The 26,201-nt window shown below is 37.4% G+C and overlaps 1 protein-coding gene across 10 annotated transcripts in view; it reads left to right on the forward strand.

Annotated features, from left to right (window-relative positions):
* Window positions 1-26,201, forward strand: part of osbpl8 (oxysterol binding protein-like 8) — a 126,115-nt gene that overhangs the window by 63,096 nt on the left and 36,818 nt on the right. For 5 of the 10 annotated variants that reach the window (XM_088647295.1, XM_088647300.1, XM_088647296.1 and 2 more), the window contains 2 exons: window positions 3,008-3,044; window positions 9,990-10,130. In XM_088647295.1, the coding sequence (XP_088503421.1) occupies window positions 3,008-3,044; window positions 9,990-10,130 (178 nt within the window). Of the gene's footprint in view, window positions 1-3,007; window positions 3,045-5,487; window positions 5,662-9,989; window positions 10,131-21,867; window positions 22,518-26,201 lie in introns of those variants that run through there. The other 5 variants (XM_088647302.1, XM_088647299.1, XM_088647304.1 and 2 more) reach the window with 4 other exon arrangements.

The raw sequence follows: 26,201 nt of genomic DNA on the forward strand, positions 1-26,201 counted from the left end.
TCTGTTGTCTTGTGTGCAATATTGGTTCTTATTTGTCACAGTATACTGTAAATGAATTGCTGTCTTGAGTGTGTAATAGCCTAGTGTTTAGCATGCACCACTTCTCTAAATCCGATACTGTAAAACAGAATTAAGTGTTGCCACTTAGGGGTATGGCAGGCAGCATGAGGAGAGTCCAAATATCAGTGTTCTTCCTAAAAAGAGCGTAAAGAAAAAGACTTTTAAAGTCAGAGAAATACTGCATGGGAAAGTACACAGGTTTTAATGATACAGCATTTTGCATGCTGCATTTGTCCTATTATTTAGAGTAACAAGTATCTTATTCATTTATGAATATATCTAAACTGGTATTGTAATCTTCTATGGTAAACTTACAGCAGAGTTTTTTTCTGATGCCGAGATAAATTCAAAATCGAATACAGTTCCTCTTGGGATTTGAGTGTATAAATATAATTACTGTACTCTCTACGAATAATGATACACAGGAGCGCAGTAATCCAGTCAGTATAAACCCGCATACGTAATCAAATATAATTACTATACAAAAATAACCCTAGGTTGTTTCAGTTGCCCTTTAAAGATCTGTTTAAGAGACGCTCAATTTAATGTGGACCCTTAGAAAACAGTCTTCCTGTGTCTTTAATAACAGACTTGATTTAGCTTTCTGTTTATTAATCAGTAAAAAAAAATGCACTGATGCATACTTCACCAAAGGTTTACCAACCAAACACAAATATTTTTTCTAAAGAAATCCAACTACTGTGTGCATCATTTTTGGTAATAAAATGATAAGGGAAGTGTTTCGGGAATGAAGATGTCTCTTTAGTTTCCCTAATAAATTCAGTATGATTGTATGTTCCAGTAAAATGTGGATTCATTGCTAATACTAAAAGGAAGTTCTTGGCCCTTGTTTTACATCTCATATCTCTTGCAGTGGTTATCTGGGATTTGCCATGGGCAGTATTCCACTATCCTACTCCTGAGGATAGGGAGGTATTCCCTTTGAAAGATTATATATACTGTAGTAACAAGATGTAAAAGCTAAGAATGTGAGGTGTTTAGTTGGTACTGGTATCGTGTTACAAGGCCTGTCATTTTCAAACAGCCCTCTGTGCGAGGATTGCCTGAATGATGTAAATCATTGTGATGGTATTTTGGATGTGGAAGGTTGTGGGTTCAAATCCTGGATTGGATGCTGCTATTATATTTACTGTATAAGCAAGGCAGTTCACTAAAACTGCTCCTGAAAAATGCCCTGCTGTGTAAATGGGTATCTCTTCAAGTCGTCACTGTTATTGAGAAGGTGTGCTCAGCTGATGTATCTGGAAAGTTACATTTAATAATGAATTAAAACTTAAATCGAATAATCATTTTTTGTCAATTACTTTTACTTGTGTGTGGGACTATACTGGGCATGTACAGTATCTTATAGGATGTAGAAGGGAGTGCAGTTCCTTTCAAGAAAAATAAGCAATGAAAACATGAGTAGTAAAGACCTTAAGTGTTCTAGTGTTCTAGTTGTTTGCCCATTCAGGAAATTAAAGTTATGCTACTGTTAAAGGGTAACTGCAGTCCCAATTTTTCAGACCGGCTATTAAATCTCAGCAACAAAATAAATTAATTGATCGTATTGCAAAATTGTACAAATTTCTGGTTCGATTCTGAAGCCTGACAGTTTGTTATATGAAATATATTTTCATTTCAAATACTGAACCAAAACTTGTGCTCAGACCAGTTGCCATTCCAACCTTTTTGGCCCATTTAAAGCAACCAATAAAAGGGGACGCAGTGAGAGGATGATATCAGTACTTTATAGTATAGTAACTTAAACATAATTATGTTTTAAGTTAGGATGTGCATAAAATATGGTTTTATGGCTAAGAGCAATTTTTCTGTTGGATTACTCACAAGCCTACTTGTTTACAATATAATAGGGCCACTTCACCTCACCGGATGTTTTGTAGCCTCATTCTGAGAAGCAGACAATGACGGCATTATGGCGTTGCACATACCTGTAAATTTAATCTATTTTGATTATGAAAATTGGAGGTTTTACATGTTATTGTGGTTTGAAATTTAATCATCAATGATGCTTCTTTCTAACCCTGAAATATAAAAATATAGCATTGCAGTTCCCCTTTAAGGCTCAGTGTTGTGTCTTAGTTGATGCTGTAGGGTGAAGTGTGTATTTTATTGTGTATTTTATTTTGATATGTTACAACCCTCGACTGTACAGGTATATGTTTTGGTTAAGTTCTTTTCCAGCTCCTTCGAGCAGATTTTAAGAGTTTTTGTTTCAACGGAATGAAATACCAAGCAGGGGAAAGAAGCAGAATTGCAGAAACACGGTGTGGAGTAAAACAAGAGAGAAGGAGTAGATAGAAACAGTTTGTGGCTTAATTTTATCAGTACATAATTAAAAATAACTTCAGGAACACACACAAAAGGAACGTTGTGAAACATTTCTGGCAATGTAATAAGAAAACTAAGAAATGCCTCAATAGTTTTTCCCTAAAACAAAGGATGGAAGTATGCTGTGTTACAACATCTGAGACAGCATGTAGCTAAGAAGCAGATGTGCGTAACATTTTTTTAGCCAGGTACTGTAGATCTGAATGGAGTGCCGACATCCCTACCTCATTTTATATCCTTTTCATGTAATCTTTCTTAATCCAGGCTACTGTGTTTCATAGCAAAAGTGCAAGCTGACATGTGGCCAGTTTGTGTTGCTTTAAATAGCAGTGCTTGGCTAACGGCATGACCCAGTATTTTTGGCAGGTCTTGTTTTTATGTTGTTTGATTCTTATTATGAGTTTGCATGCTTTGCTCCGAACACTGACTAACTTGTTTTGTTCTTCCTCTCTCTTCCTCTCCTGCCGCCGCTGCTGCTATCGTTGCTGCTTGGTGCTTTAAAAACAAACACACAAACAAAAACTGTTCCACCCCAACTGGCTGGATCCTGTGACTGCCTCCCCTTCACCAAAACCCCCCATAAACCCACTAACAGCATCATGGAGAGATCAGAGACCACCTTGGGACATCAAGTAAGTGCTTGACCTTTCTTTGGCTTGAAACAGAAACGAAAAGAGGAAGCAAGCATAACATTTCTCTGAAAGGCCACAGGCTTAGCTTTTTGAAACCCAGCCTTTTCCTGGGTGTCTTGCTAAAGCGCGTACTTCTGATAACATATCAGTGTGCTGATTGCGTTGTGGGTATTTCAAATGTCAAAATTTCAAATAGTCTTCAATAAGGAATAATCAGGAGTTTCCATACATACTGTAAATGCATGCCACTGGAGTGTCCTAGGTGTTGCTCAATAGGTCAATTTTCAGTGCGGAGTGTGGAAGCAGTAATTATTCTCATAGATTAGGCAGAACAGACATATATTTGTTTAATTCCATAAGGATTGTTTTGCCTGGAGTTTGTATAATTATTGTGTTCTTCAGGGGTACAATATCTTTAACATCTGCTTCTGGTGTGTTGAACAGTTCATATTATTAGTCACCTTTCACCATCATCCAGTGCTCAGTTACAAGATCAGATGCATTGTAATACATTTACTTCAGATTTGTTCTGATTTGATCTTCAGTGTGTTAAACCCTTTCTTCTAAGTACCGTAAATGCTGCTTTACAGTGTATAGGGAAACATTTGACATTTTGCTTTATTCTATGATCAATAACATTTTTTTTTTTTACTGTGATTAGTAAAGAACAGTGTTTTCCAAAAACAGAAAGTCCATAACTTGTGATTCTTAGTTTTTAATAAAAGTAAGAGGGCATCCATAAGGTTTGCTTTTTTGGTTGAGGGATTATATCACTTTGAAGATCCAAAGTTAGTTCTTTAAGGATAAATATCCAGCAATCACTTCGCAGTTCAATACCAAAGTTCTGAAAACATCACTTAACACTATACAGAGACTGTGCAAGAGAACAATATCCATTTTTCTTCACTGTTATTTCTCATTTCACTACTATTGTTGCATTCCTGTACAGATGAGAGTCCAATATAACCTCCTTTTGCCTAGAAAGGTTAGTTGGAAACTTCAGACAGTGTGTGTTGCCAAAAATGTTACCTTATGGAACCTGCACAGTAAATACTGTATATCTGTTCCCCAAAATACTGTGTTGCTTTTTAATGATTATTTTGAAGGTTTTGGAGCTTAATCTCTCACTTAAAACAGTGGTTTAAGAATGTGCCCCAGCATGATTTATAAGGCACTACAGACACCCTTACTGGTCACACAGCATTCCTAGAGTAAGGAGAATTATTCTGACACCAAACGTGCAAGACAACTTCAATATCTATCTACAATGTCTACTGTTTATAAGGGAAATCAACAAATATATGAATATGAATTATTTAATGATCAGTTTGTAGAAATACAAATATACTATAGTGTTCCTAGCCATATGGGGCTTTTGGTGTTTGGAAATTCTAATACAAAGAAAGAGTGCCACCTACTGGTCCACTGAAACCAATTCCATCAGCTACCTGATTGTCTTTGTATTTCTGTCTTGATTTGCGCTAGGCCCAAACACCGGTGCCCAATCTTTCTTTAATGAAATAATTTATGGCTTATGCAACAGGCAGAGTCACTGGAATGTATCATTAGAATGTAGCAATGGATGCTGGAGTAGATTTGACAAATGGCCTTGTGTTCTTTGTAACCATTCTTATGTTTCTGGGGTCAGAATGAATGATCACTTCATCAAAATCCAAATAAACATCATGTGGTTAATTTCTTTTGATACTAGTATTTCATGCATTTTATGGTAGATAAACCATATGATAGATAAACATTTTATGGTAAGTACTTTTGTAACACAAACCACAAAAGTAAACAAAAGGGTGCACAGTGGATTAAAAAATAAACAAAAAAAATTAAATATTAAAATCTATTGTAAAAAAATAGGCCTTAAAGTGGGACATATGTACTTATAGTGTAGTAGATTCAAATTTTATTGTAGATATACAGTTGTGAGAAAAGGTTTGTGAACCCTTAGGAATTATATGGATTTCTGCATGAATTGCTCCTAAAATGTGATCTGATCTTTATCTAAGTCATAATAATAAAGACAGTCTTTTCTGACAAACACATTTACACATTTTACATTGCCATATTTTAATTGAACAAATGGTCATTCATGGAAAAAGGATGTGAACCCTTATATTTAGTAACTAGTGGTTTATTGGTAATAACCTCAACCAAATGCTTTCTGTAGCTGCTGATCAGACCTGTGCAGTGGTTAGGAGGTATATTGACCCATTCCTCTATACAACACTGTTTCAGTTCATGTAGATTTTTGGGATGTCTTGCTTGAACGGCCTGCTTCAGATCACGCCACAGCATTTCAATGGGATGGAGATCAGGACTCTGACTTGGCCATTCTAAAATCCGGAATTTCTTCTGTTTGAGCCACTCTGTTGTTGATTTACTCTTGTCTTTTGGATCATTGTCATGTTGCATGACCCAGCTTTGTTTTTAGTTTTAGATCACAGACAGACGCCCTGACATTCTGCTGTAGAATTTCCTGATACAACTTGGAATTCATTGGTCCCTCAATGATTGCAAGCCGTCCAGGTCCTGAGGCAGCAAAGCAGCCCCACACCCTTATTCTCCCTCCACCATGCTTCACAGCTAGGTTGAGATTTTGGTGTTGGTATGCAGTGTTTTGTTTTCTCTAAATATAACGCTGTGTACATTTACCAAAAAGTTCAATTTTTGTCTCATCTGTCCACAGAACATTGTTTCAGTAGTGCTGTGGAACATCCAGGTGATCTTTAGCAAACTTGAAACGGGCAGCAATGTTTCTTTTGGAGAGCAGTGGTTTCCTCCGTGGTAACCGCCCATAAACACCACTCTTGTTCAGTGTTTTCTTATGTTAGACTCATGAACACAGACGTTCTCAAGTGCAAGAGGTGCCTGCAGATCCTTAGCTGTCACCCTAGGGTTCTTTGTCACCTGTTTGAGGATTGTACGGCGTGCCCTTGCGCTGATCTTTGTAGGGCGCCCACTCCTAGGGAGAGTAGCCGCGGCGCTGAATTTCTTCCATTTGTAAACTATCTGCCTGACTGTGGACTGATGGAAACCAAGTCTTTAGAAATTCTTTTGTAACCCTTTCCAGTCTTATGAGCCTCAACAACTCTTCTTCTGAGGTCCTCTGAAATCTCTTTTGATCGGGCCATATTGCACTTCAACAGAATTCTGTTGTAAAGAGCAAGTAACCCAAATTGTGTAATTTTTTTATATGACAGGGCAGGACAAACCCACACCTGAATTGATTGGAACACCTGAGTCATTGACTCCAATTACCCTCTTTCCAAGATGTCATTATCCTAGAGGTTCACATACTTTTTCCACCAATGGTCTTGATTGTTTAAACCATTTCTTCAATAAAGATATGGCAATGTAAAATGTTTTGTGTGTTGTTTGTTAAAAAAGACTGTCTTTATTTATTATTATGACTTAGATGAAGATCACATCACAATTTAGGAGCCATTCACGCAGAAATCCAGATAATTCCAAAGGGTTCACAAACTTTTCCTCACAACTGTATATTGTTTCACTAGGAGCTTGCATTGAGTGTTTGACTTAATGTCTGTGGCTACTGTATGTGAGTAGTTTCTGATCTGGGTTGCATCTCCTTTGAAGTGTTGATGCTAGATCCACAGTTTGAACTCAAGAGTTCCTGTTTTCCCACTTCATCTACTGTATTATGTTTGAACAGAATCCCTTTTTTTAATCTTATTTTTTATGCATTTGATGTGCACTCACCAAGTGGAGTATCAGTAGTGTCTTGTCCCTGTGCTCTTTTCATGTTCATGAGAGTAAACAAAAACAGAAGGAGATCTCCATATGCAATTCATAAAAGCTGGAAGCCAAACAAAGAGTACATGGAGAATTCAGTGTATGCGTAATTATCTGCTTAATGCTTGCCGCTTGCTGTATTTCATTATCTTCCTCCATTGAAAGAATGAAAATCTACAATTTAGTGTTCTCCATCCATATATTTTCTAACCTCTTCACCCAATTGAGGATAGCAAGGAAGCTGGAGCCTATCATGCCATTCAACACATGCAAGGCTGGGTACACCCTGGATGGAATGCCAGTCCATAAACATGGCCCTCATAGACACACGGACACTGACACATAGGCCCAATTTTCCTAGAAATTACTAGTATGTCTTTGGACTGTGGGCGGAAACTGGAGCACCCAGAGGGAACCCATGCTGAGCCTGTCGAGAACATACAAACTCCACACTGTTAGTACCAGTCTGGAACTGAAACCCTGGCCTCAGGCCTTTGAGGCAGCAATGCTAACCTCTGCACCCCCTTGCCACCCAATTTATAATTTTTTTCTTTTTATTTTATATTGTTAATTTTATACTTTTGTGATTCCCTTAATAAAGATTTATGTTCCTAGTTTTGATTACCTCTTTTCAAGTCTTCATGCTGTAGCATTTTCCCCTGTTGTGTTTAAACTGGGGTAGATTCTCTATAGGTTTTTATGGCACCAAAGGCTTGCCTGGTAATAACTAGGGAAAGATGCCTTCTGTCTGGGCGTGTTCTGACATCTGACAGCTTCCAGGAATGATTGAAATTAGTGTTGTGAAGTGTACAAGTGTCTCCTGATTTAGTTAATTAGGTCAGATTTCCACCGTTTGTTCTCTGACTGTTTCTATTTATCTGTAATGACACAGCAGCAGCAGGGACCAGCCTCCTGCCTGTTTGTGGCAGTTCTTTCAGTGAATGAAGCGCTCTGTGTTCCTGCTCACCCGGCCTTTCTGAAAGATGTTTATACTTCACACTGACATTGTATATGTTCATGTTTATTCTGAGGCCCAGTTTCCAATTCCCAGTGGTTGTCTTTAACTAACTGCTTATTTCGTAAAGGCCACTTAGGTACAGGTCCCAGAATAACACCGATTCAGTTGTGCTTTTGTCAGGTTTTATTACCAAGGATGAATCGGGCCTAGCTGCTTGGAACACATCTGGAGAAATATTGTGAGGTATAAATAGAAATGTTCAATTAGTAAAGCAGAGAAGTCCTCAAAAGGTCCTGCCTGTAAATAATTTTTTAATAAAATAAATAAATGTTTCTGTGGCGGATATAAACAAATGGAACATGACCTTGTATTCAAAAACAGAGCCTCGAGTCAGACACTCCCAGTTCCACTTCCAGAAACACCAGTGTGTATGTCTGTGTTTGTGTGTGTGTGTGTGAGAGGGGGGGTTGGGGGTCTGTTAAGAGTTAAGAGATGTACAGTATGTATTGAACTTGAACTTGAACTTTATTGCCATATGTAACCGGTACTGGTACAATGGAATTCTTACTTACAGAAAGTCTCTCGATTGTAAAACATGTGTAAAAAACAAAACAAAGTGCAAATAGTGCATCAAGACAATATACACACAAACAGTAGACAATAAACAAGTAAACATGTAGACAGTTTGAATGTTGGCGAGCAGTGATACAACAGACGACATAACTGTCATATGTATTTCTGAAGAAGCAGATTGATTAATTAAATATTAAATGATGACATAGATGCCCTAATTGGGCTGACATTTTATATGTATCTCTTATGCATCAACACCCTAGAGAAGTGGGCGTTTTAACAGTGCAACTCTGTGAATGGTAGTTTCGCAACATGTTTTTTTCAGCATGTGCTCTGGCAGAGACTTAACACAGACAGCTCCACAGATTCCAGCACTAAGCGAGATGAGCGGCTTTTGTAACACTGTGGCCATGGGCCATTTGCCTGTTTCTTCAGCAGTTTGTGAACAAAAGGCATGTGCTTGTCACGTCTGGACAGCTTTGCAGGTTAACTAAAATGTCACACAGTCACCACGTGGTTCATTAGGCATGAACATGTTCTCTTTGTTGTCCAGAAACACACTTTTCATGAGGGGATAGAGAATTCTTAGCATCGAATTCTGTATGTACTGTAATAAAAGAACCTTTTAGCATAGTTATCATACTTTCCTTCAATTTACCTGACAGCACAGAAACTCAGTAAACCAGAATATCCTTGATGAACCTCCTCAGAGTGCTTTGTGTTCTCAGGCAAAAAAGGCATGCTAAAAGTAAAGAACGACCTAGTTAGGAGAAGGAGTTTTTGTTGTTTTCTAATGATGTTTATCACTGATAAATGTACTGCTTTTGATGGTTTGTTACACAGTACACAAGTTTTCTGCCAAAGATCTTTTTTTTTTATGGTGGCAGTGTGCACTTGAGGTGTCTAAAGATATTCCCTTCAATATAAATAGAATGCAGGAATCTTCAGAACTTCAATAAAATTCAGTCATGTTTTGCCTTTCGAATAATTAATCCTTTACAATGTAAGTCCTTTGAATTTGTGTGATGCAGTGTTACAGATGTCAACTTTACAGATTTGTACAGACATGCACTCACACCATTGAACCAAACTCTTATGATACAGGTAGTCTGTCTTTCCTGTTTGCTCAGATTGTTGTTAAAGAATATATTTTTTTTAAATGTACTGAGATTTCTGGGCCAGATACTGTAAATAGAAAAGAAATTGATCTATGAAGGATCATAATCACCGAGGTCTTCACTAGAAAATTACAATAGGACTTATGTCTGCATGACATGTTGAAGCAAGTCATTACATTTTTTATCTTACTAGAGCTAGGGCTAGAATAAATGTATGGTTTGTTATCAATGCCATAGGCTTTTCTATTGAGAAAAATATCATGTCATAAAGCTTTGGTAGAATTCTGTTTAAATTGGATGCACTGCATTTTTGTGACACGAGAGGGCAGTATGTGCACAATTGTTATTGATTTGAAACAGAAATTCCGAAAGAAGAGTAGATTGATTTCTTAGAGATATGTAATTAAAGTGTCCTTTTTTTAGGATTTTTAGGGTTGTTCACTAAAAGATGGATTTAAAAACAAAAGTTCTTCACAGTACTGTTATATGTCTCCTGCAACTCCAAAATGTGATTTTTGCTTTCTGCCTCAGCTGCCTTAATGCCTGGTGACGACGCTCCGCCTTTGACTCCTGGGAAGATGAGCCAAAAGCAGGGGAAGGAAGGGCTTCATGCTCAGACCAAAGACCAGCCATCCAGCAGTTCTCTTAGCCCAGGGATCAGCTACAGTCATGGTAAGACCATGAGGTCTTTTGCTTTTGTGTGTGGGAATGTTACATATTACATTCTACCACAGAGAGGACTTTGAACCTAACCCCTGGGTCCTGAAAGCGGATATAATATTCACAATGACTGAAATTGTCAGTGGGTCTTGATTTCATATTTCTTATGAAAGTCGCTCATGGGTTAGCCTTGAGGATACGCCTTCATAAACAACAAAAATAAAACAGCTTTGCTTAGAATGATGGGAACATTTGACATCAGAAAGTGTGGAAGCCATTGCTTTTATTGATTTGTATTGCACACAAACGATGCAGCAGGGACCAATTTGATCTGTATGAGGGTAGCCTGTAGGCCTCCTGTTAACATAGAGTGGAGCTGCATGAACTAAAGGTTGAGAACTGTCACTTTTGGGAATGCCACAAGGATATATAGTACTTGCTGGATCCAAGTCACATTGCAGACTAGAAAACTTGCTAATTTGTTGTAAGGGACACATGGGAAATAAGTAGCTGATTAGACTTTGATATTCCTTAGTTGTTTATTTTTTGCTTTTTTTTTGTTAGAAGGCCTTAGGCATGCCAAACATATATCCCACAACAGGGCGGATCAGCCAGAAGAGGCATTTGTTTGTATTGTTCCTGGGCGACCAGCACTCCCTCCATATGGACTGAACTCTTTGGTTTCAAAACAGATGCAAGCTTTACAATTCTGAGATGGTTTACTGTGTGTCAGATAGGCTCGGCTGCCATTAAGCTTTTGTCCTGCACTTTGCAGGCTTTCTGTGACAAATTTCACAGCAATACCTGTATATCATAGAGCAGCTTTGGAATGAAGCTGTCAGGCGGACGCAGTGCATCATTCTGGTAATTCGATGCAGAAAAGACTCAATCACAGGTAGCTCTCAAAATTCCCTTGCTTAGTCACAGTGTGCATACTCCTCCCAAATGCACAAGCCACAGTACTGTATGTAGTGCACCATGTTTAACAAGTTATGATATATACCGTATAGTTAAACCAGACAATTTTAAAAAAAGTCTTCTGTAGGCCAGAATTAAACAATGCCAAGAAGATTACAGTGCCCTCCAGAAATATTGGCACCCTTGATAAAGATCAGCAAAAAAAAAGACTATGAAAAAAATGTTGTTTATCAGCTTGATCTTACACTGAAAATATGAGAGAAATCTAACCTTTCAGTGAGGTAAAATTATTCAAAGAAAAAAATCCTTATAAAAAAATAAACATTTTTCTCAAAAGCACGTGTCACAATTATTGGCACCCCTAGAAATTCCTGTGAACCAAATTTAATTGACATATATTCCCATTCATTATATCAAGCTGATAAACAACAAAGACATTTTTTCTTAGCCTTTTTTGCTCATCATTACCAAGGGTGCCAGTAATTCTGGAGGGCACTGTATGTACCTGGAGACAAAAGGCAGGTTGTGCATATTGCCTTATTAGAACAGGTAATTTCTTTGTCAAGGACAAAAGCGACAATTTTATTTAACTGTTGAAAAGACGGGTAAGTTGTTAAAAATGATGATTGAGTTGATATTCATGTAACTGAGTATGTTGATGACTAGGTGTTTAACTCCAAGAAAACCCTTACCTTCCAACAACAATCCTACTGTTTTGCTTACTTAACGTCTTGTCTGCAGTGGTTCCAATGTAGTGATATCTTTTCTGTAATGTGATGATCAAAATTGTACACAGGGTTTTAAATGAGGCCCTTACTAATACATTATACAATTTTAACATACTTGTAATGTGCCTCGAATTAAATATAGCACTGTTGAGTTTTTGATACCTCCCCATTATCTTGAAGATGAAAATAATGTGTTAACATAAATACCTAAATATTTTTATGAATTAGCTTCTTCTATCTCAGTGTATAGTTTTATGTTTTTACTACCTGACATAAAACCCTACCCTTCCCTACTTTAAATGTCTCATTTGCCAGGTTTTTGGCCAGTCTTGCCTTTTATCAAAATCTTTTTATGCTTTGTTTGCTGCTTCTGTAGTGTTTGTTAATCCTTCTATTTTGACATGATCTGAAAACATGACTAATTTACTGCATGTCAATCACCTAAATTCTGGCATAGTTAGTAAATTAGTCAAGTTTTCAGATCATGACGAAACAGAAGGTTTAACAAACACTAACTATGCCAGAAATTAGGAAAGGCAGTGGTTCTAGGGAAGATCCAAATAAACACATTTCCCTGAATTCCTACTGCCTATAATTTGAGAATTTTTCCTTTGAGAAACTTTATCAAAAGTTTAAAATGAAAAATCTGAATACACCTTATCATATACTCTGTATATCCTTTACTGTTGTCTTATTCCAATAATTCTAATCAATTTAATCCGTTGGTTACCTTTTCTAAATCCATGTTTATTATCCCCTGGGATGTTATTTCCATGTAGGTGATCCTCCAGCTTTGTTCTGACAGAAGTCAGATTTATTGCTCTGTAATTACATGTTTTATGACCCTTCCTATGGATGGGCACTACACTAGCAATTCTCCAGTTCATAGGTACTACCCCTATCTTAAGCAACTCTTGGATGTGTAGTGGCAATGGAATGACATCTCTTCTTTTCTTGAGTGGAAACATTGGGTCAGGGGATACTAAACAGACTCCATACTGAAAATCAGTAATTAACAGATTTTCCAGTGCTCTGTGGCAAGTGTTAACTATGAAACGAACTGTGAGGTTTTTATTGTTTTTTATCAGATGCAGAATGTAACCTTTACATGGTCAGGTGATCCCTCACTCCACTTTTCCTTAAGCATTAGGGAATGAGTGTGAATATGTTGAATTTCATGCACTCAGAAGCATTAGCAATGTACCTAAAGCTGAACAGTCTTGATGGAATGGTGAAAATATTAAAAAAAGAGAAATCTGATGTCAAAAACCTTTCTACTTTAATTCTGGGAAGGTTCAATAAATGAAAGGAAGAAGTGAACCATTTTCAACGCTAGGTGTAAGAGCTGCTGTGCTCATTTGTTCCTTGCTTCATATCAAGTACAGTCATTTTAGAGTGTACATTTGATATGCTCTATTTCATTAATATTTAAACTTCATTTTAATATGCAAATGTACCTGATTTAGTTTGTATTATTTGTGTGTGTTTTTTAAAATTTAATATTTTACTGCACTTATGTAAGAGATTAAGGTGTTGCTAGGTTACCCTGTCCACTTCAAGAGCTATTATGCATAAAGATAATTGCTTTTAAAACCTAAAAGCAAACAAAAGCTCTCCTCCCACTAAATCCAAATTGCGAAAGGATGCTGAATTAATTGTTTTCTACTTAACGGCACCCACCCATTACAATAGGATATTCCTTTTGAACAGACACTTACTCTGCCAGGGACACAATCAATAAGAAGTTAACCCCTTGTGATTAAGGTTTTGTTTCAACTAATGAGATCCCATAGACACATCAGAGAAGACCTCCTGCCCTTTCCTGTATAGTACAGGCCGTACTCAAACTATTGCAACTTGGAAAGTTGGAAACTTGGAAACAATCTTGATCGTCTTGTTGCTAAGCTGTAATTTCAGAATTATAAATATCACAATGACCAGTGATAAATATATACATTGTAGTGGACAAAAAGGCGGCAACACCAACGTTTAGTCACTTAAAAGGGCATTGGGCTTGTGTGCATCATGGTCCAGAGTCTGTCAGCATCTGGGATTCAGCACAAGGAATACGGAACCATTCTTCCTTATAAAGTCAATCAACACATTTATGGTTGATGAAGGTGGAAAACTCAGTAGTCCTTGAAAATTTTCCCATATGATTAGGTTAATATCTGGCAGCTACGAAGGTTATGACAGAAGGATAACATAAATGAACCTTCGAACCACAGGGCAACCACATATGTTCTGTGGATGGGGACACTTGTCATATTGACACCCCCTCCCAGCAGGAAAGTTGTAAACATGTGGTGATCTCTTAGTTCCTCTAAGTAGTACCGTAATTAGCATTGCTCTTTCCTTCTAAGTGAATGAGTGCACCCAAACCACACCAGGAAAATGTGCACCAACAACATTACAGAACCACCAGAACCCTCCACTGCTGGAACCAAGGACTCATGGCTATAGAGTTTGATAGATTTGTGCCACACATGCCTCGTCTGTTTGTTGAGAATACGGTGAAGGATGATTAGTCTGACCATGTCATTAGACTGTTTGCAGCACTGGACTTACACATGTTCATTTCTAGGATTAATCAGCAGTTTGTGCACTGTAACCTAACTATGGTGTTCCGCTCTGTGGAATTCTCAGTAATTAAACTGCCTACTCACACCAAGTTGAAATTTGCGTCAGCATGTTGAGCTGTCTTGGTCACTGAAGCTTCTGCCGAACACTTCCCAACAATCGTACCTCGTTCAAATTCACCGAGATATCTTCTTACAACCATGCTGGCCACGATTATAGGTACCCAGGCTTGTCCAGCATTTTCATACATGACCCTGGGCATGCTGGGATTTTATTTGCTTAATTAACACATAAGACGCATCTAACTGCCCCATATCTACCCAGTTGTTTTCACTTTTTTGGTCACGAAATGTATCTCACATATAATAAATCTCTGCTAGTGCATTTTACCTAAGATCTTGTTTTTACCATTTGAAAATCGTCCTGCTTGAGAAGGCTTATATTAAGTAGGTGTACAAAAGCAGCCATGCTATTCTGCCTCATTCACCTGTTCTTTGAATGATCACTCAGTCAGCCTTAACTACTTATCCTGAATTGTTGGTTTTTGATATTCACAGTTCTTTAAGAAATAGCTCCTGTTTACTCAGTCACTTTCTCTTAATTTTCATTCGTGATCCTTGTTTCATAGTTGAAATGGACATACTGTATAGCCCTTTTGATTGACTTTGTCAGTGCCTTTGAACATTTTGAATACTTTAACCACATTTCAGTTTGTAAACATGCACATTTAATTGTATGTTAAGGTTTTCTGACTTCAGACCACGTGATTTTATTTTTGTTGAAGAAATTGAGATAAAGTGAAGCAGCACCCCTCTTTTTCTTGTGGCCATTTTTCTTGCATCGGGGCTAAAAATAAACTGTTGACATTGCAGCGTAAATCGGATTTAGTAGTCCTCTCACTTAACTACCTGAAGTTCCTCCTCCTTCTTAACAGCCAGAGAAAGCTGGAGGTGGAAGGCTGAGGATTATGTGAAGGCCTGTCATCTTAAGCTGAAGCAGGGTTTACATGTTAAGAGGAGATAGAGCAGGACTCTGGACAAAACTCTCCTACTTGCTAACAAGAGGAGTGTGGACTGAGAGAGGACAGAGTGGAGCATCCCTGAGACTATAAATTTTGGGTTCATGTTTTTCTTAGATACCTAAAGACTAAAAGACATGAACAGATGGTGTTTTATCATCTTTTATTAACCTTGGATTTTCTCTTATGAAATTTTCAAGGTTCGGGCATTTCTGTTGAAATGTTGTTGGAACAATTGGCATACATCTCTCCTTGGGAACTTTTATTTCTTTGCTGTTGTAGAAGAAAAAGCTGATTGTTGGTGTCTGGTGGTACTTGGCTCATACTGGCGCCCCATAGCACAAAAAAGGCAAGTAATTGCACTGCAGTTTGTACTGTGGAACATTACAAACATAAGTTGTTGGCACATTGTTGAATGAATTCACTCGCATTGTCCATATAACGGACGCAAAATGCCATGATCTTTAAACTGATAGGAAAACTATGCGATATTAAGATTGTTTTCAATTTTACAGTTCATCTTTAGAATCTCTACAGTAAATTGCAACAGTGTAGCTGTTGAGGTGTTCTTTTGAAATAGCCAGCTGTGTTTTCTTAAGCTCTGAAATGTTGAAATATTGAATCTTGAAATGTTTTCAAATAAATAGTTTGGTGCTAGGGAGGGAAAAAGGAGGAGTTGCAATGTTTGTTGATGTAAGTTTGATTCCTCATACATCCTGATCCAGTACAAGAAAACTATGTTATGTACAATAGGTCTTCGTATTGGGGCTATTTTTAAGATGACAACCTGCTATAACACAAACCATAGTTTATTCTTTGTTTGTCAGTTGAAATTCAATGTTGTTAATTAAGAGCAGTGCTGCATAGTGGTTTTGGTATTACCTGTGAATGAACTGTCATGATTGTACTATTGCTGTGATGACCTAGTTACTTTCAGGTGAGCGGATACATTGAGTTTTCTCTTTGACAGTTTTTAGGCATTTCTGTGACATTATTGTTCTTCTCTATAAGCTCACGTCTCCCTCCTGGTCCAAACTGCCATATTTTAATTCCTCACAGCTGTCTACATGGATGTAATTCCTTAATAGTCTGAAGAGCAAACTCAGGCTATTGTGACCATAATTCCATAAATCGTGGTTAATATTAAAGAACATTTTATTACCCCTCTCATTTTACTATGGTGATCATAATAATGCATAGTTATGGTAAAACAAAATGAACTTTTACATTAGCCAGGCCATTAAACTTTTCAGAGAAGGATTACAAACTGATATTAAATTTCCAGATCACTACATTTACATATCCTGGGCTGTACATGACATGTCATTCTTATTCTGTATTTACTGTGTATTTTGTGCAAAAACACCAGAGGGAATATTTTGAAATGTATGTCTGTGCATAAAGTGCATAAATCCAGAAACAGCACTAACGTAATATTACATTTTTGAATAGTTTTTAAGTCAAAAGTACATAGTACTTTAATATAAATATACTTTAACATAAATAATACTGTTAACTCAATACCTTCACTTCTTATTTCAGTAATTGGTGTGAAAGTTTTATTTATAATCTATATAATATTTATTTATAATAGATTTAAAATCTATTCTTTGTCCTTAAGAATTGTTCCAAAGGCGAATGATTAAGACCAAGAGCATTGACAATGTGAGACAGAGTTTCACCTTTTTATACATTTTTATGATATCCAGTTTCATTTCAAAACTTATTGCTCTAAGTATTTATGTTTACGCATTCAGTGTAATAGTAATAATTATAGTTCCCAAAGCATTTCACATACAGGAGGGGATCCACTTCAACTTCAAAGGTTAAATCAAATAGAATTTAGCTTGACTTTTAGAATATTAATACCTCTACAAACTGCGGTGGTTTAAGATCTCTTGTGAAGGACAGATAAGATGTGTTGCATGTCTTGGTAAATTGACTTGGCGATACAGTATAAGACGTCCCTGAACGTTTTACTCAATAAATTCTTCAGAAATCACTCTGCTAATTTGTTAGCAAGCAGTGCATTGCCAATGCCTACATTTATTGTGGCCTAGAAATCCACAGTTATCTGCGTTATCTTACATACAGTGTGCTTGATCCAGAGATAAAATAGACTAGTCTTTTTCATTCACTCTGAGTGTGCTTAACATTCAACAAGAAGTACTAATAATTATGTTGGCTTATGGCATATTCACATAAATCAAATACAGATAATAAAACATATTGCAGCTTCATCCTCTGAAAGTTCATTGGTATCCTAAAAAGGAAGTAGGTTGTTGAACAACATGGTCCAAAGGCAAGAAAGAACAAAATGAGTTCAGAGGAAAATTAAATTTTAGTGCAACACTCTCACAATTTCTCAGCAGTTTTCAGAAATTGAAAGTAAAAGCTGGGAATTCAAAAACTAAAAATGCCCTTTGTCTGACACTTTCACTCTGCCACAAGACAGGAAACACTAGAAGCTCTTACAACATCAACTTACAATTGACTGTTCTTGTGGGTGACCTTCATTTTAAATCAGGATCAGATTCAGGTGCTGCTTTTAGGCTGCATAACATAAAACCTGATACAAAAGGACATGTTATCTTCTAAATGGAGCTAAAGAAAGACCACAGTTGATAACAGCTTTGTGATACTGGAAGCACAGAGCAGCGTTTCTGAGGTCTCATAATTGCATGTGTGAAGAAGCCGTAGCTTCAAGATAACATTTAAAAAAACAGGTTAAAGTGCAGAAAAATGGGCTTGTCCTTAATATTCTGTGGGATCAGCAAGTAACTGAATAGCATCCTTCAAGAATTGTGCAAATGTCTCATGTTATGTTAGGAGTCTGAAGTTTCTTTCTGCTAACTTGTCGGAGAAAAACATATTTATTTGCATCCTAAATGTAAACAAAAAATATATGTGAAAAACTGCACCATTAGTTGTTTCCAATAAAATGATTTACCTTGTTGTGGTAATTAAACACAGAGTTTGCTTGGTGTTAGTTGTTCATAGTGCTGGTAGTCAAAACCAGGATTCAGAGTTAGATTCTGGGTTAGATTCTGTAATTACAGTTTTGACTGTGTTAATTTTTCAAAAGACAATATACTGTCTGCATTAAGCACATCAACAGAATTTGCTGCCAGTGGAAGACTTTGTGTTTTTTTCTGATTCAACTCATTTTAACTGAAGTACTTAAGCCTGTCAAGTCCTTTATTAAATTAATCACATCTCATCTTGGCTGCCACCTAACCATGCCAAAGAACGTTTTATCCTTCCATTTGGACATGTTAATCACTGGGTCACACCCTTTTAAAAACAAATTTAACTTTGTATTGTCAAATTGTAAAAAGTTGTGCTAGTTTTTTAGAACAGGTTCCTTCACTAAATACAAGTCAACTAATTTATTATTGGTTTCATCACAGCTGAAGTGATTTTAAGGAGAGAATTTCAGTGTATCTATCTACTGTATGTGGTGATGATAAGAACTGAAATTTCCTGAGGTGATTTTAACTAGTGCCTTAGTATTGTAGGTTCATATCCTATCACGTTTTCTGTTTATAGTCTACCTGATGCTGGTTTAGGATCCCAAGAGCTTTCCTGACTTTGTGTGGATTTTTCCTTTTTTTCTTTTATCGATTTATTGAATATTTAATTACTCCTATGCATTTAGCAATCTTACTGAGGTAATACTTGCCACATGAAGGCGATACATGTTACACAAGCTAAGGATCAGATCCATATTATTACACAGGCACCTTGAACCATTTTACATAAATCCACAAATATTTTTCTATTTAGAGTATGTAAAATTTCCCTCACGGGATCAATAAAGTATCTATCTAAAAGTAAAATATGAAATACTACAGAAAAACAACCCACCAACAGAAAACACTTTTGTAGTTTATTAATATGCTTCTTCACTGCATATTTGTCTTACAGTTTAGTGAAAGGACCGCATAGTAACTTAGAATTCTCACAGTAGCACTTTGTCCTTCATTTCAGTTTAATCTCATCACAGCTGGAGTGAATTGTGTAAAATACAGTGGGCCTTTTTTTAACTAGAAAATGGCCATCCTACAATGGCATTGAGGACTTCTGTTTATTTAGTAGACATTGCAAAGTGGGTTAAAGATCATTTGACTAATAACAGACATACAGTAAGAGCTCTATGGAATGTAATGAGTTGTTAATGGCTTTTGTCATTCATGAGTAACTCATGTGTATCATTGAAACATAAAAATGATGATTTTGGTGTGTGTGAATAAGGTTCTACAGTTTCTGTGGATAACATCCCATAAAACACATTATACACCCTGTTGTTTGCAGTAGTGCTGTACAAGTAATCCTGGCCTTAGTCCAGAGATGTCTGTTGCCGTTTACAGTGCATGAACACCAGCCTCTGTTCCACTCAGTCTTCTGCCAGATCATGTAGAAATTTAAGATTTAGTAATTACTTTTCAGTATTGCATTTGTCGAGAGTACCATGTACCAGTCCCAATATCCTCATTAAAGCGCAAGCAGTTGCCGAAGCAGTGTTGCTAAGTGTCAGGATCAGTGGCCCTCCATAAATTTAACACAGGCTTTCAAGTGTTATTTCCTCCACCCTGTGGTGTACATTGCAAATTTAATTGCACACTCACAACACACAAAGATTTCATTTTTTTTTAGAATTAGAATACCCAGAGTTTCATAATTCATACCAGTAAATAATACTTTTATTTTTATAGTATCAAGATTTCACAACTACAGTTGTTAGGGTGGAAATGAGACTAAATTATCCTAATATCCTATACCTCTGCTGTAGACAATATCCTCTACCCCTGCAAGAGGCAGTGGGGACATGTTTTGGGAATGAAATTGCAATCATAGAGGATTTTAGAGCGGCATCATAATCTCCTCCTATAATGAATAAATTATATTTCATGTCATACTTCACTGCATCCACCTGCCGGTGTTTAGTTACATGCTGAGAGAAGCGGTAGTCTTCGTTCTAATAGGAAAGGGATCAGATTAGGCTTGTTCACGGGCCCAAGTTTCCAGGCTCATTCACAAAAAAATAAAAAAACAGTTAAGGTGAATGAGAAATGTATAATGCAGGATCAGTAGCTCGTCCTCAGCATCACCTCTGGAACTCAGATACTTACAGGCTTGTACACCTGCAAATAACACCAGCTGCCGTGCTGAAGGCCAGTCAGTTTTCCCCTTGTTTTTCTCTGTATATTTTTGAAAGCAGCATTTTTATGTCACAAAATGTGTATTTTTTAATTCTTTGGGTTTTTTTTTAGACTTAAATGATAGTTTCCACCTGGGATTTGTACCCAGGAGTCTGCTGTCAGGAGTGCTGCAGTGCTTCTACCACTCCACTGTGCTGCTCTTACAGATATTGATATACAAAAAACACACGTGATACTGAAATGTATTACTTTTTGCACTGTTCCAGAGCAACTTAATCATTTCTTTAAGAAATAATGACAAATTAGTCCCTATTAGAGTCCCTCCCGTTTCTCAAAACGGACCTGTGGAGTGTTAAGTTGTTTGTAAGGTTGCCAAGCAACTTTGGTATCACCTCAAGCTGGCTTAAGTGAGGAGATAATTATATTTACAGTTACAAAACTCTTGGGTATTAATTGTCTTTAGGAAGTCTGGCTACATCTTCAGAAGGGATTAAAATAATGGTGGTTAAAAACACAATGAGTTGTGAACATACAGTACAACTGTAAAGGAAAATACGATTTACCAATATGGAAAATAGAAATAGAAGCCTTTAAGGAAAATAGCTACATATTTATTTTTACGTTATATTTTTCTCATGTAAATGAGAGAATTAACGTCACGTTTTCTGTATTTCAGATGTGAATGTACTCAGTTTAGCATTGTGTGGCTGGTGGATCTTGTCCTTTTGGATTTAGTATCATAGCAACATAGGTTTATTTAGACATTTTAAGTACAAATGAAGTACAACTAGAGAAAGTGGCTCTTTATCCCCAGAAGTAAGGATAGCATTACTAACCACAAAGTAGAAGTGTTAGGACAACTTAAATGTGCAGTTTTGTTCACTAAAAATGTTATCTCAATGCAGAACGAGAATCTTATTTATGTTTAGATACTATTTGTCTGCAGTACTGCAGTGTTATGTACTTATATTTTTGTCAGTGCTTATACTAATGTAAATTGTAATAGTTTCTATAATACTGATGTACAGTAATATTGAAAGGAATAGAATATAATTACTATTTATGTGCTGTTTTATGCCATCTTTTACTCCTCAGTGCATATTATTAAAATAATGAATGATACTGTAGCAGGCAGCCATTGTAACAGAAATCTGTTGCACAAAAATACAGATTGCTGTTCTTATGCATGTGACTGGTTTGCAATACCTGGCTGTACAGCTGTGGCTTGTATGTGTATTACATTTAGAGCCTATTAATCAGCTTTGGATCCTCCCCTGAGAATAAAAAGATCTGCGTTTGCAAGGATGTATTTAGAAAGCAAGGCTCTGCAATCCTGGTATGGTCTGGGAGATATGAGAATGTTTGTAGGAGGCAGAGTTTTCAAACACTGTGTGAGAAGCAGTGGCTCAATAGGCATCAGCGACGGTGTGTTAAGAGGAAAGATTTAACGAGTCTTTGAAGAGTTTGTGGGGGTTGCAGGGTTTTAAGAACACAACAGCCAGCAAGAAAGAGGCTAGCACTTGTCTGTGGTGCCGAACATCAGAATGTGAGGATGTGATGCCTTTTCAGTTTTCGGTTTGTTCAAAGGCCTTTTACTTTGTGAGAGGAGGAGGCTTCCCGCTGATTCGCTGCTGCAAGATCCAGTGGCCACTTGCATTTTGAGGGAGAGGGAGTGAGAGAGGGAGAAGGAGAGAAAGTGCACGCCGATGATTGTTGCGCTGACTGCTGCTCCTGATAGCCTGTGAGCCGTACCGCTCTGACACACTCCTTGCTGCCTGACTAAGCAGCTCAGAGGTCCCTAGCCCCGGCGTGTCTGTGGCGATCTGTCGCCTGGGACTCGCTGCCTCTATGATGAAAGAAGAGGGCATCCTGCGCCGCCGGTTCTCCACTTGTGCTGGGGTGACGGTCGTCTTTCCACCCCGCACTGACGGGCGCAAACTCACTCGGAATGCCTCTTTTGGAGGATACAACGAGCTCTCCCCTATCCTGCCAGGTTGGTGACTTTCCTTTAGTATATTCTTGTCCCCTTTCAGGTTTCCTGCAGCATTTGATATTTTAAAGCATTTTTTTTTTCTGTCATTGATGGGATAGTGAGCAATCCTTGAAAATAGTATTATGGCTGACATAAATGATAGGTACAGTATATTTTCTTAACTTGCATTTAAGGCCATTAGGATAACAGCCTGGCAATTATTATCATCTCTGTTCTACTCTTCTTTTTTGATCTTCTGTTGATCTCTGTTTTCATTCTCAAGGGTACTGTGCAGTTTCCTGTCCTGTTAAAAGATACTAGGCAGGAATTTAAGAGTCTGGCAGACCTGTGAATTTCTTCTGCTATTAAAATGAGGCAAAGCTTCAGATAAGCCCTAATAAACTAATTCACTTTGGTCAAGCATATCTTCTGACTAAAATGTGAGCCATCAGCTTGCAGTTCCTGCCTCATCTTGCTTCAGCTGTGTCATTTGCAGAGTTTCACCAAGGCCTGACTTCTGCTGCACAACATTAAAATCATACAAGAGGATATTAAAATAATTTTGCCTCTGCTTAGTGTTTCTCCTCTCTTAGTATATTTAATTTACACACATTTAAAATGTACTTGTTGTTTTAGTACATACTGATGTGAATATGTATGATGTTCTTTTACCTAAGTAACAACTAAGACTAATTAATGCATTAAGCCTAAGAGCTGTGAACCCTGTTGTCACATTATTAGAGTACAGTGGCTGCTTCCTGCATTTCACAAACTCCCAGTCAGGTTGTACTATTCCAATTCCTTTTCATTGTGTATAGACTCAGCTGTTACACAAACAGTGTGTTGACACAACTACTGTAATTCCCAGGAAATAACTGCTTATTTTTTTAATGTAAGATATATTTTGAACCTAAGTTCTTATTTACCATGACGACCTGGAGCCTCCTGTATATAGGAGAGCACTTGCTGGAGCAATCTGAGTGAAGTACATTTCTCAAGGATACAACAACACAAAACCTTCAGCCTGGAGTAGCACTACACACTGCATCTAGATTAGTGCTAAACTAAGGTTACTAATTGTTCTGTTTATTTTTAATATTTTATTTAACCATGCAAATCAGTTGTGAATGTTATCACGTACACTGATAATTGAACTGTAGGCTCAGCACTATCTTGCAGATTAACTCAGTTGCTTGACAAAACTTTGCATAATGTTATTAGAGTACACAAAGATTTATCCTTGTAGAAAGCCCTGCTTTTCCCCCAGCCTACTAACTGGAAAGCCTTGATCAAACTTAAGTCATTGCTGCTGTCAAGGGCTGATCTGATTATAAATCACTAGCTCTCTAGCAGAAACTTTTAAAGTGCCTTTAAATGTTTATTTAATAATTTCGACACACAACTGTTGTGGATTCTTATTCAGCTCACACAGTATTTCCTGAAAGACTTAAATCATTAATGTGTTTAAGATTATCTTTTATCATATCCAGCAGTCTTAAAGGAATATATGGAGAAGTTGAGAAAAGCAAAAATTGTTTCAAGCAGATGCTTGTTTATTGTAGGTATTTAAAAAACATATACTGGACTTAGAAATCAAGGTCATATACTGTACTAAGAAATCAAATTCTGTTTGAATAACTGCAACATTTCTAAAAATAAAGTCTATGGAAAACATTGCTTCTTATTAAGAAATATTACCCATTTCAGGTTGGCAACCTTTAATTTGTATTACCGACTGTACAATTGAAGATAGTAGATTTGACGTTAGTACATAAACATTAGTACAGTACATTTCTTCTTCACTTGAGCTCAAAGATGAGAAAGTGTTTCAACTATCAGGCTCAAAAAAGGTCTGAAGCTCGTTTTTCTAATAAAGTGCACTTGCGTGTTAAGAATCTGTCAAATAAGAGCAAATGCAACAAGCAATGGTATTACCAGTGCCTTCTGGGCATTACTGAGGGGCGGGGCTGTTAAATGATAAAAGCAGGACCAGGAGGAGTTGATTTGCACTAGACAGGACTTCCCTGGAGTTTATTTCACAAGTCCCTGCTCAGGCAGAGGCAGGGTTTTCAGCCAAGGCCATTGTTTAAACAGCAAAAGCAATTTCAGGACAGATAAAAAAAGAGCAGGGGTGAAATGTGGGCATTTTCAGAAAGTTGTCGAAAGAAGGGATAAATAAATGAACCACACACAGTGTAAAATATCTAGTGTTGCAGAAGCAGGAGAATGAACTACAAGACCTTGTGCTTTCTTTCAAGGTTAGCTGGAGGTTAGATGTGCAGGTGGCGCGTGACTCGGAAGATTAATGTGCACATATTTATAAATAGACAGTGTGCGCAAACCTTTTTTAATGTTGCTGGCCTTAGCACTTCATCCTTCTTTGTCTCATCACAAGAAATATTATATCCAATGAGCGTTTGTTTTCTTCACACCTTTTGTGATCCCCTGGCACTGAATAAGGAAGCACTAGTAATTAATCCCTTTTAGCTTTCCAAGAAGTTTCTTTTTTCCTTGTTATTGTGTTATTTTAAGCATGTGACTTATGACAGGCCAAATCGTGCTGCGTTTCACTATTGGCTGAGGGGGAACTGAAGTGATAATTGCTCACTTTCCAGAGATACAGCCTGACTCTGCCAGCTTGTGTACAGTTAAGCCTGTTTCATGATCAGGTTTGTTCTCCCCGGCTGTGCTGGTATTATGTGGATGAGATAAGGCAAAAAGTGGGAATAAACAGAGGTTTCGCTTTACAGTGTTTTGCTGTTAAATGAAGAAAATTGAAGTGACAAATGGCAGATGCTAATAATTAAAGAAAGAAGATAAAGCTGATGTCATTTCAATACACAAAAAAAGAAGTTGTCAAGCAGTACGGAACATACTTCTGATAACAGCCTAATTCTAGTGCTTAGCACATTAAGAGGATAAATAAGGCTGCTGAAAGACATTGATTAATCTTGTTCCTCTGCCTGACTCCTTGCTCCTTCACGTACTGCAGCAGTGGTGGTACAACAGCATAGTTGGGGGATAGATGGGGATTATTAGGAAGCCATGATTGGTAAAGGCCAATGGGAAATTGGCCAGGACTCCGGGATTACACCCCTACTCTTTACGAGAAACACCCTGGGATTTTTAATGACCACAGAAAGTCAGGACCTCGGTTTTACTTCTCATCTGTAGGATGGTGCATTTTTACACTAAGGTGTTCCAGTCACTGTAATGGGGCATTAGGACCCACACAGACTGTAGGGTGAGTGCCCCCTGCTGGCCCCACTAACACCTCTTCCAGCAGCAACCTTAGTTTTTCCCAGGAGGTCTCCCATCCAAGTATTGACCAGGCTCACACCTACTGAGCTTCAGTAGGCTGCCAGCTGTGAGTTGTAGGGTGATATGGCTGCATGGAATAAGAAGAAGCAAAACGTTTATCAATGTATCAAATTCTGTGTTGAGCAATGTATGGATTAAATGAGAATGTTTGGACTTGTTTGTATTATTTTGTAGATGTTAAATACAAACAACAAAACAGGCCTGTTAGCTATGGTATGCAGACTGTTAATCAGTTGTGTACCTTAACGAGCTTCCTTTACAGTGAGAGCTACAGTAATGAACAATAATGCCAAGACCCAGGACAGCCCCACAGAGCTCATTTTCCTCCACATTGTGTAATGTTGCCTCATAGATTTTACTTTGTGATTCAAGTAACGGCCCCTT

Source organism: Lepisosteus platostomus, chromosome 9 (genome assembly GCF_059453375.1).
Source record: "Lepisosteus platostomus isolate fLepPlt1 chromosome 9, fLepPlt1.hap1, whole genome shotgun sequence".
Lineage (NCBI taxonomy): Eukaryota > Metazoa > Chordata > Actinopteri > Semionotiformes > Lepisosteidae > Lepisosteus > Lepisosteus platostomus.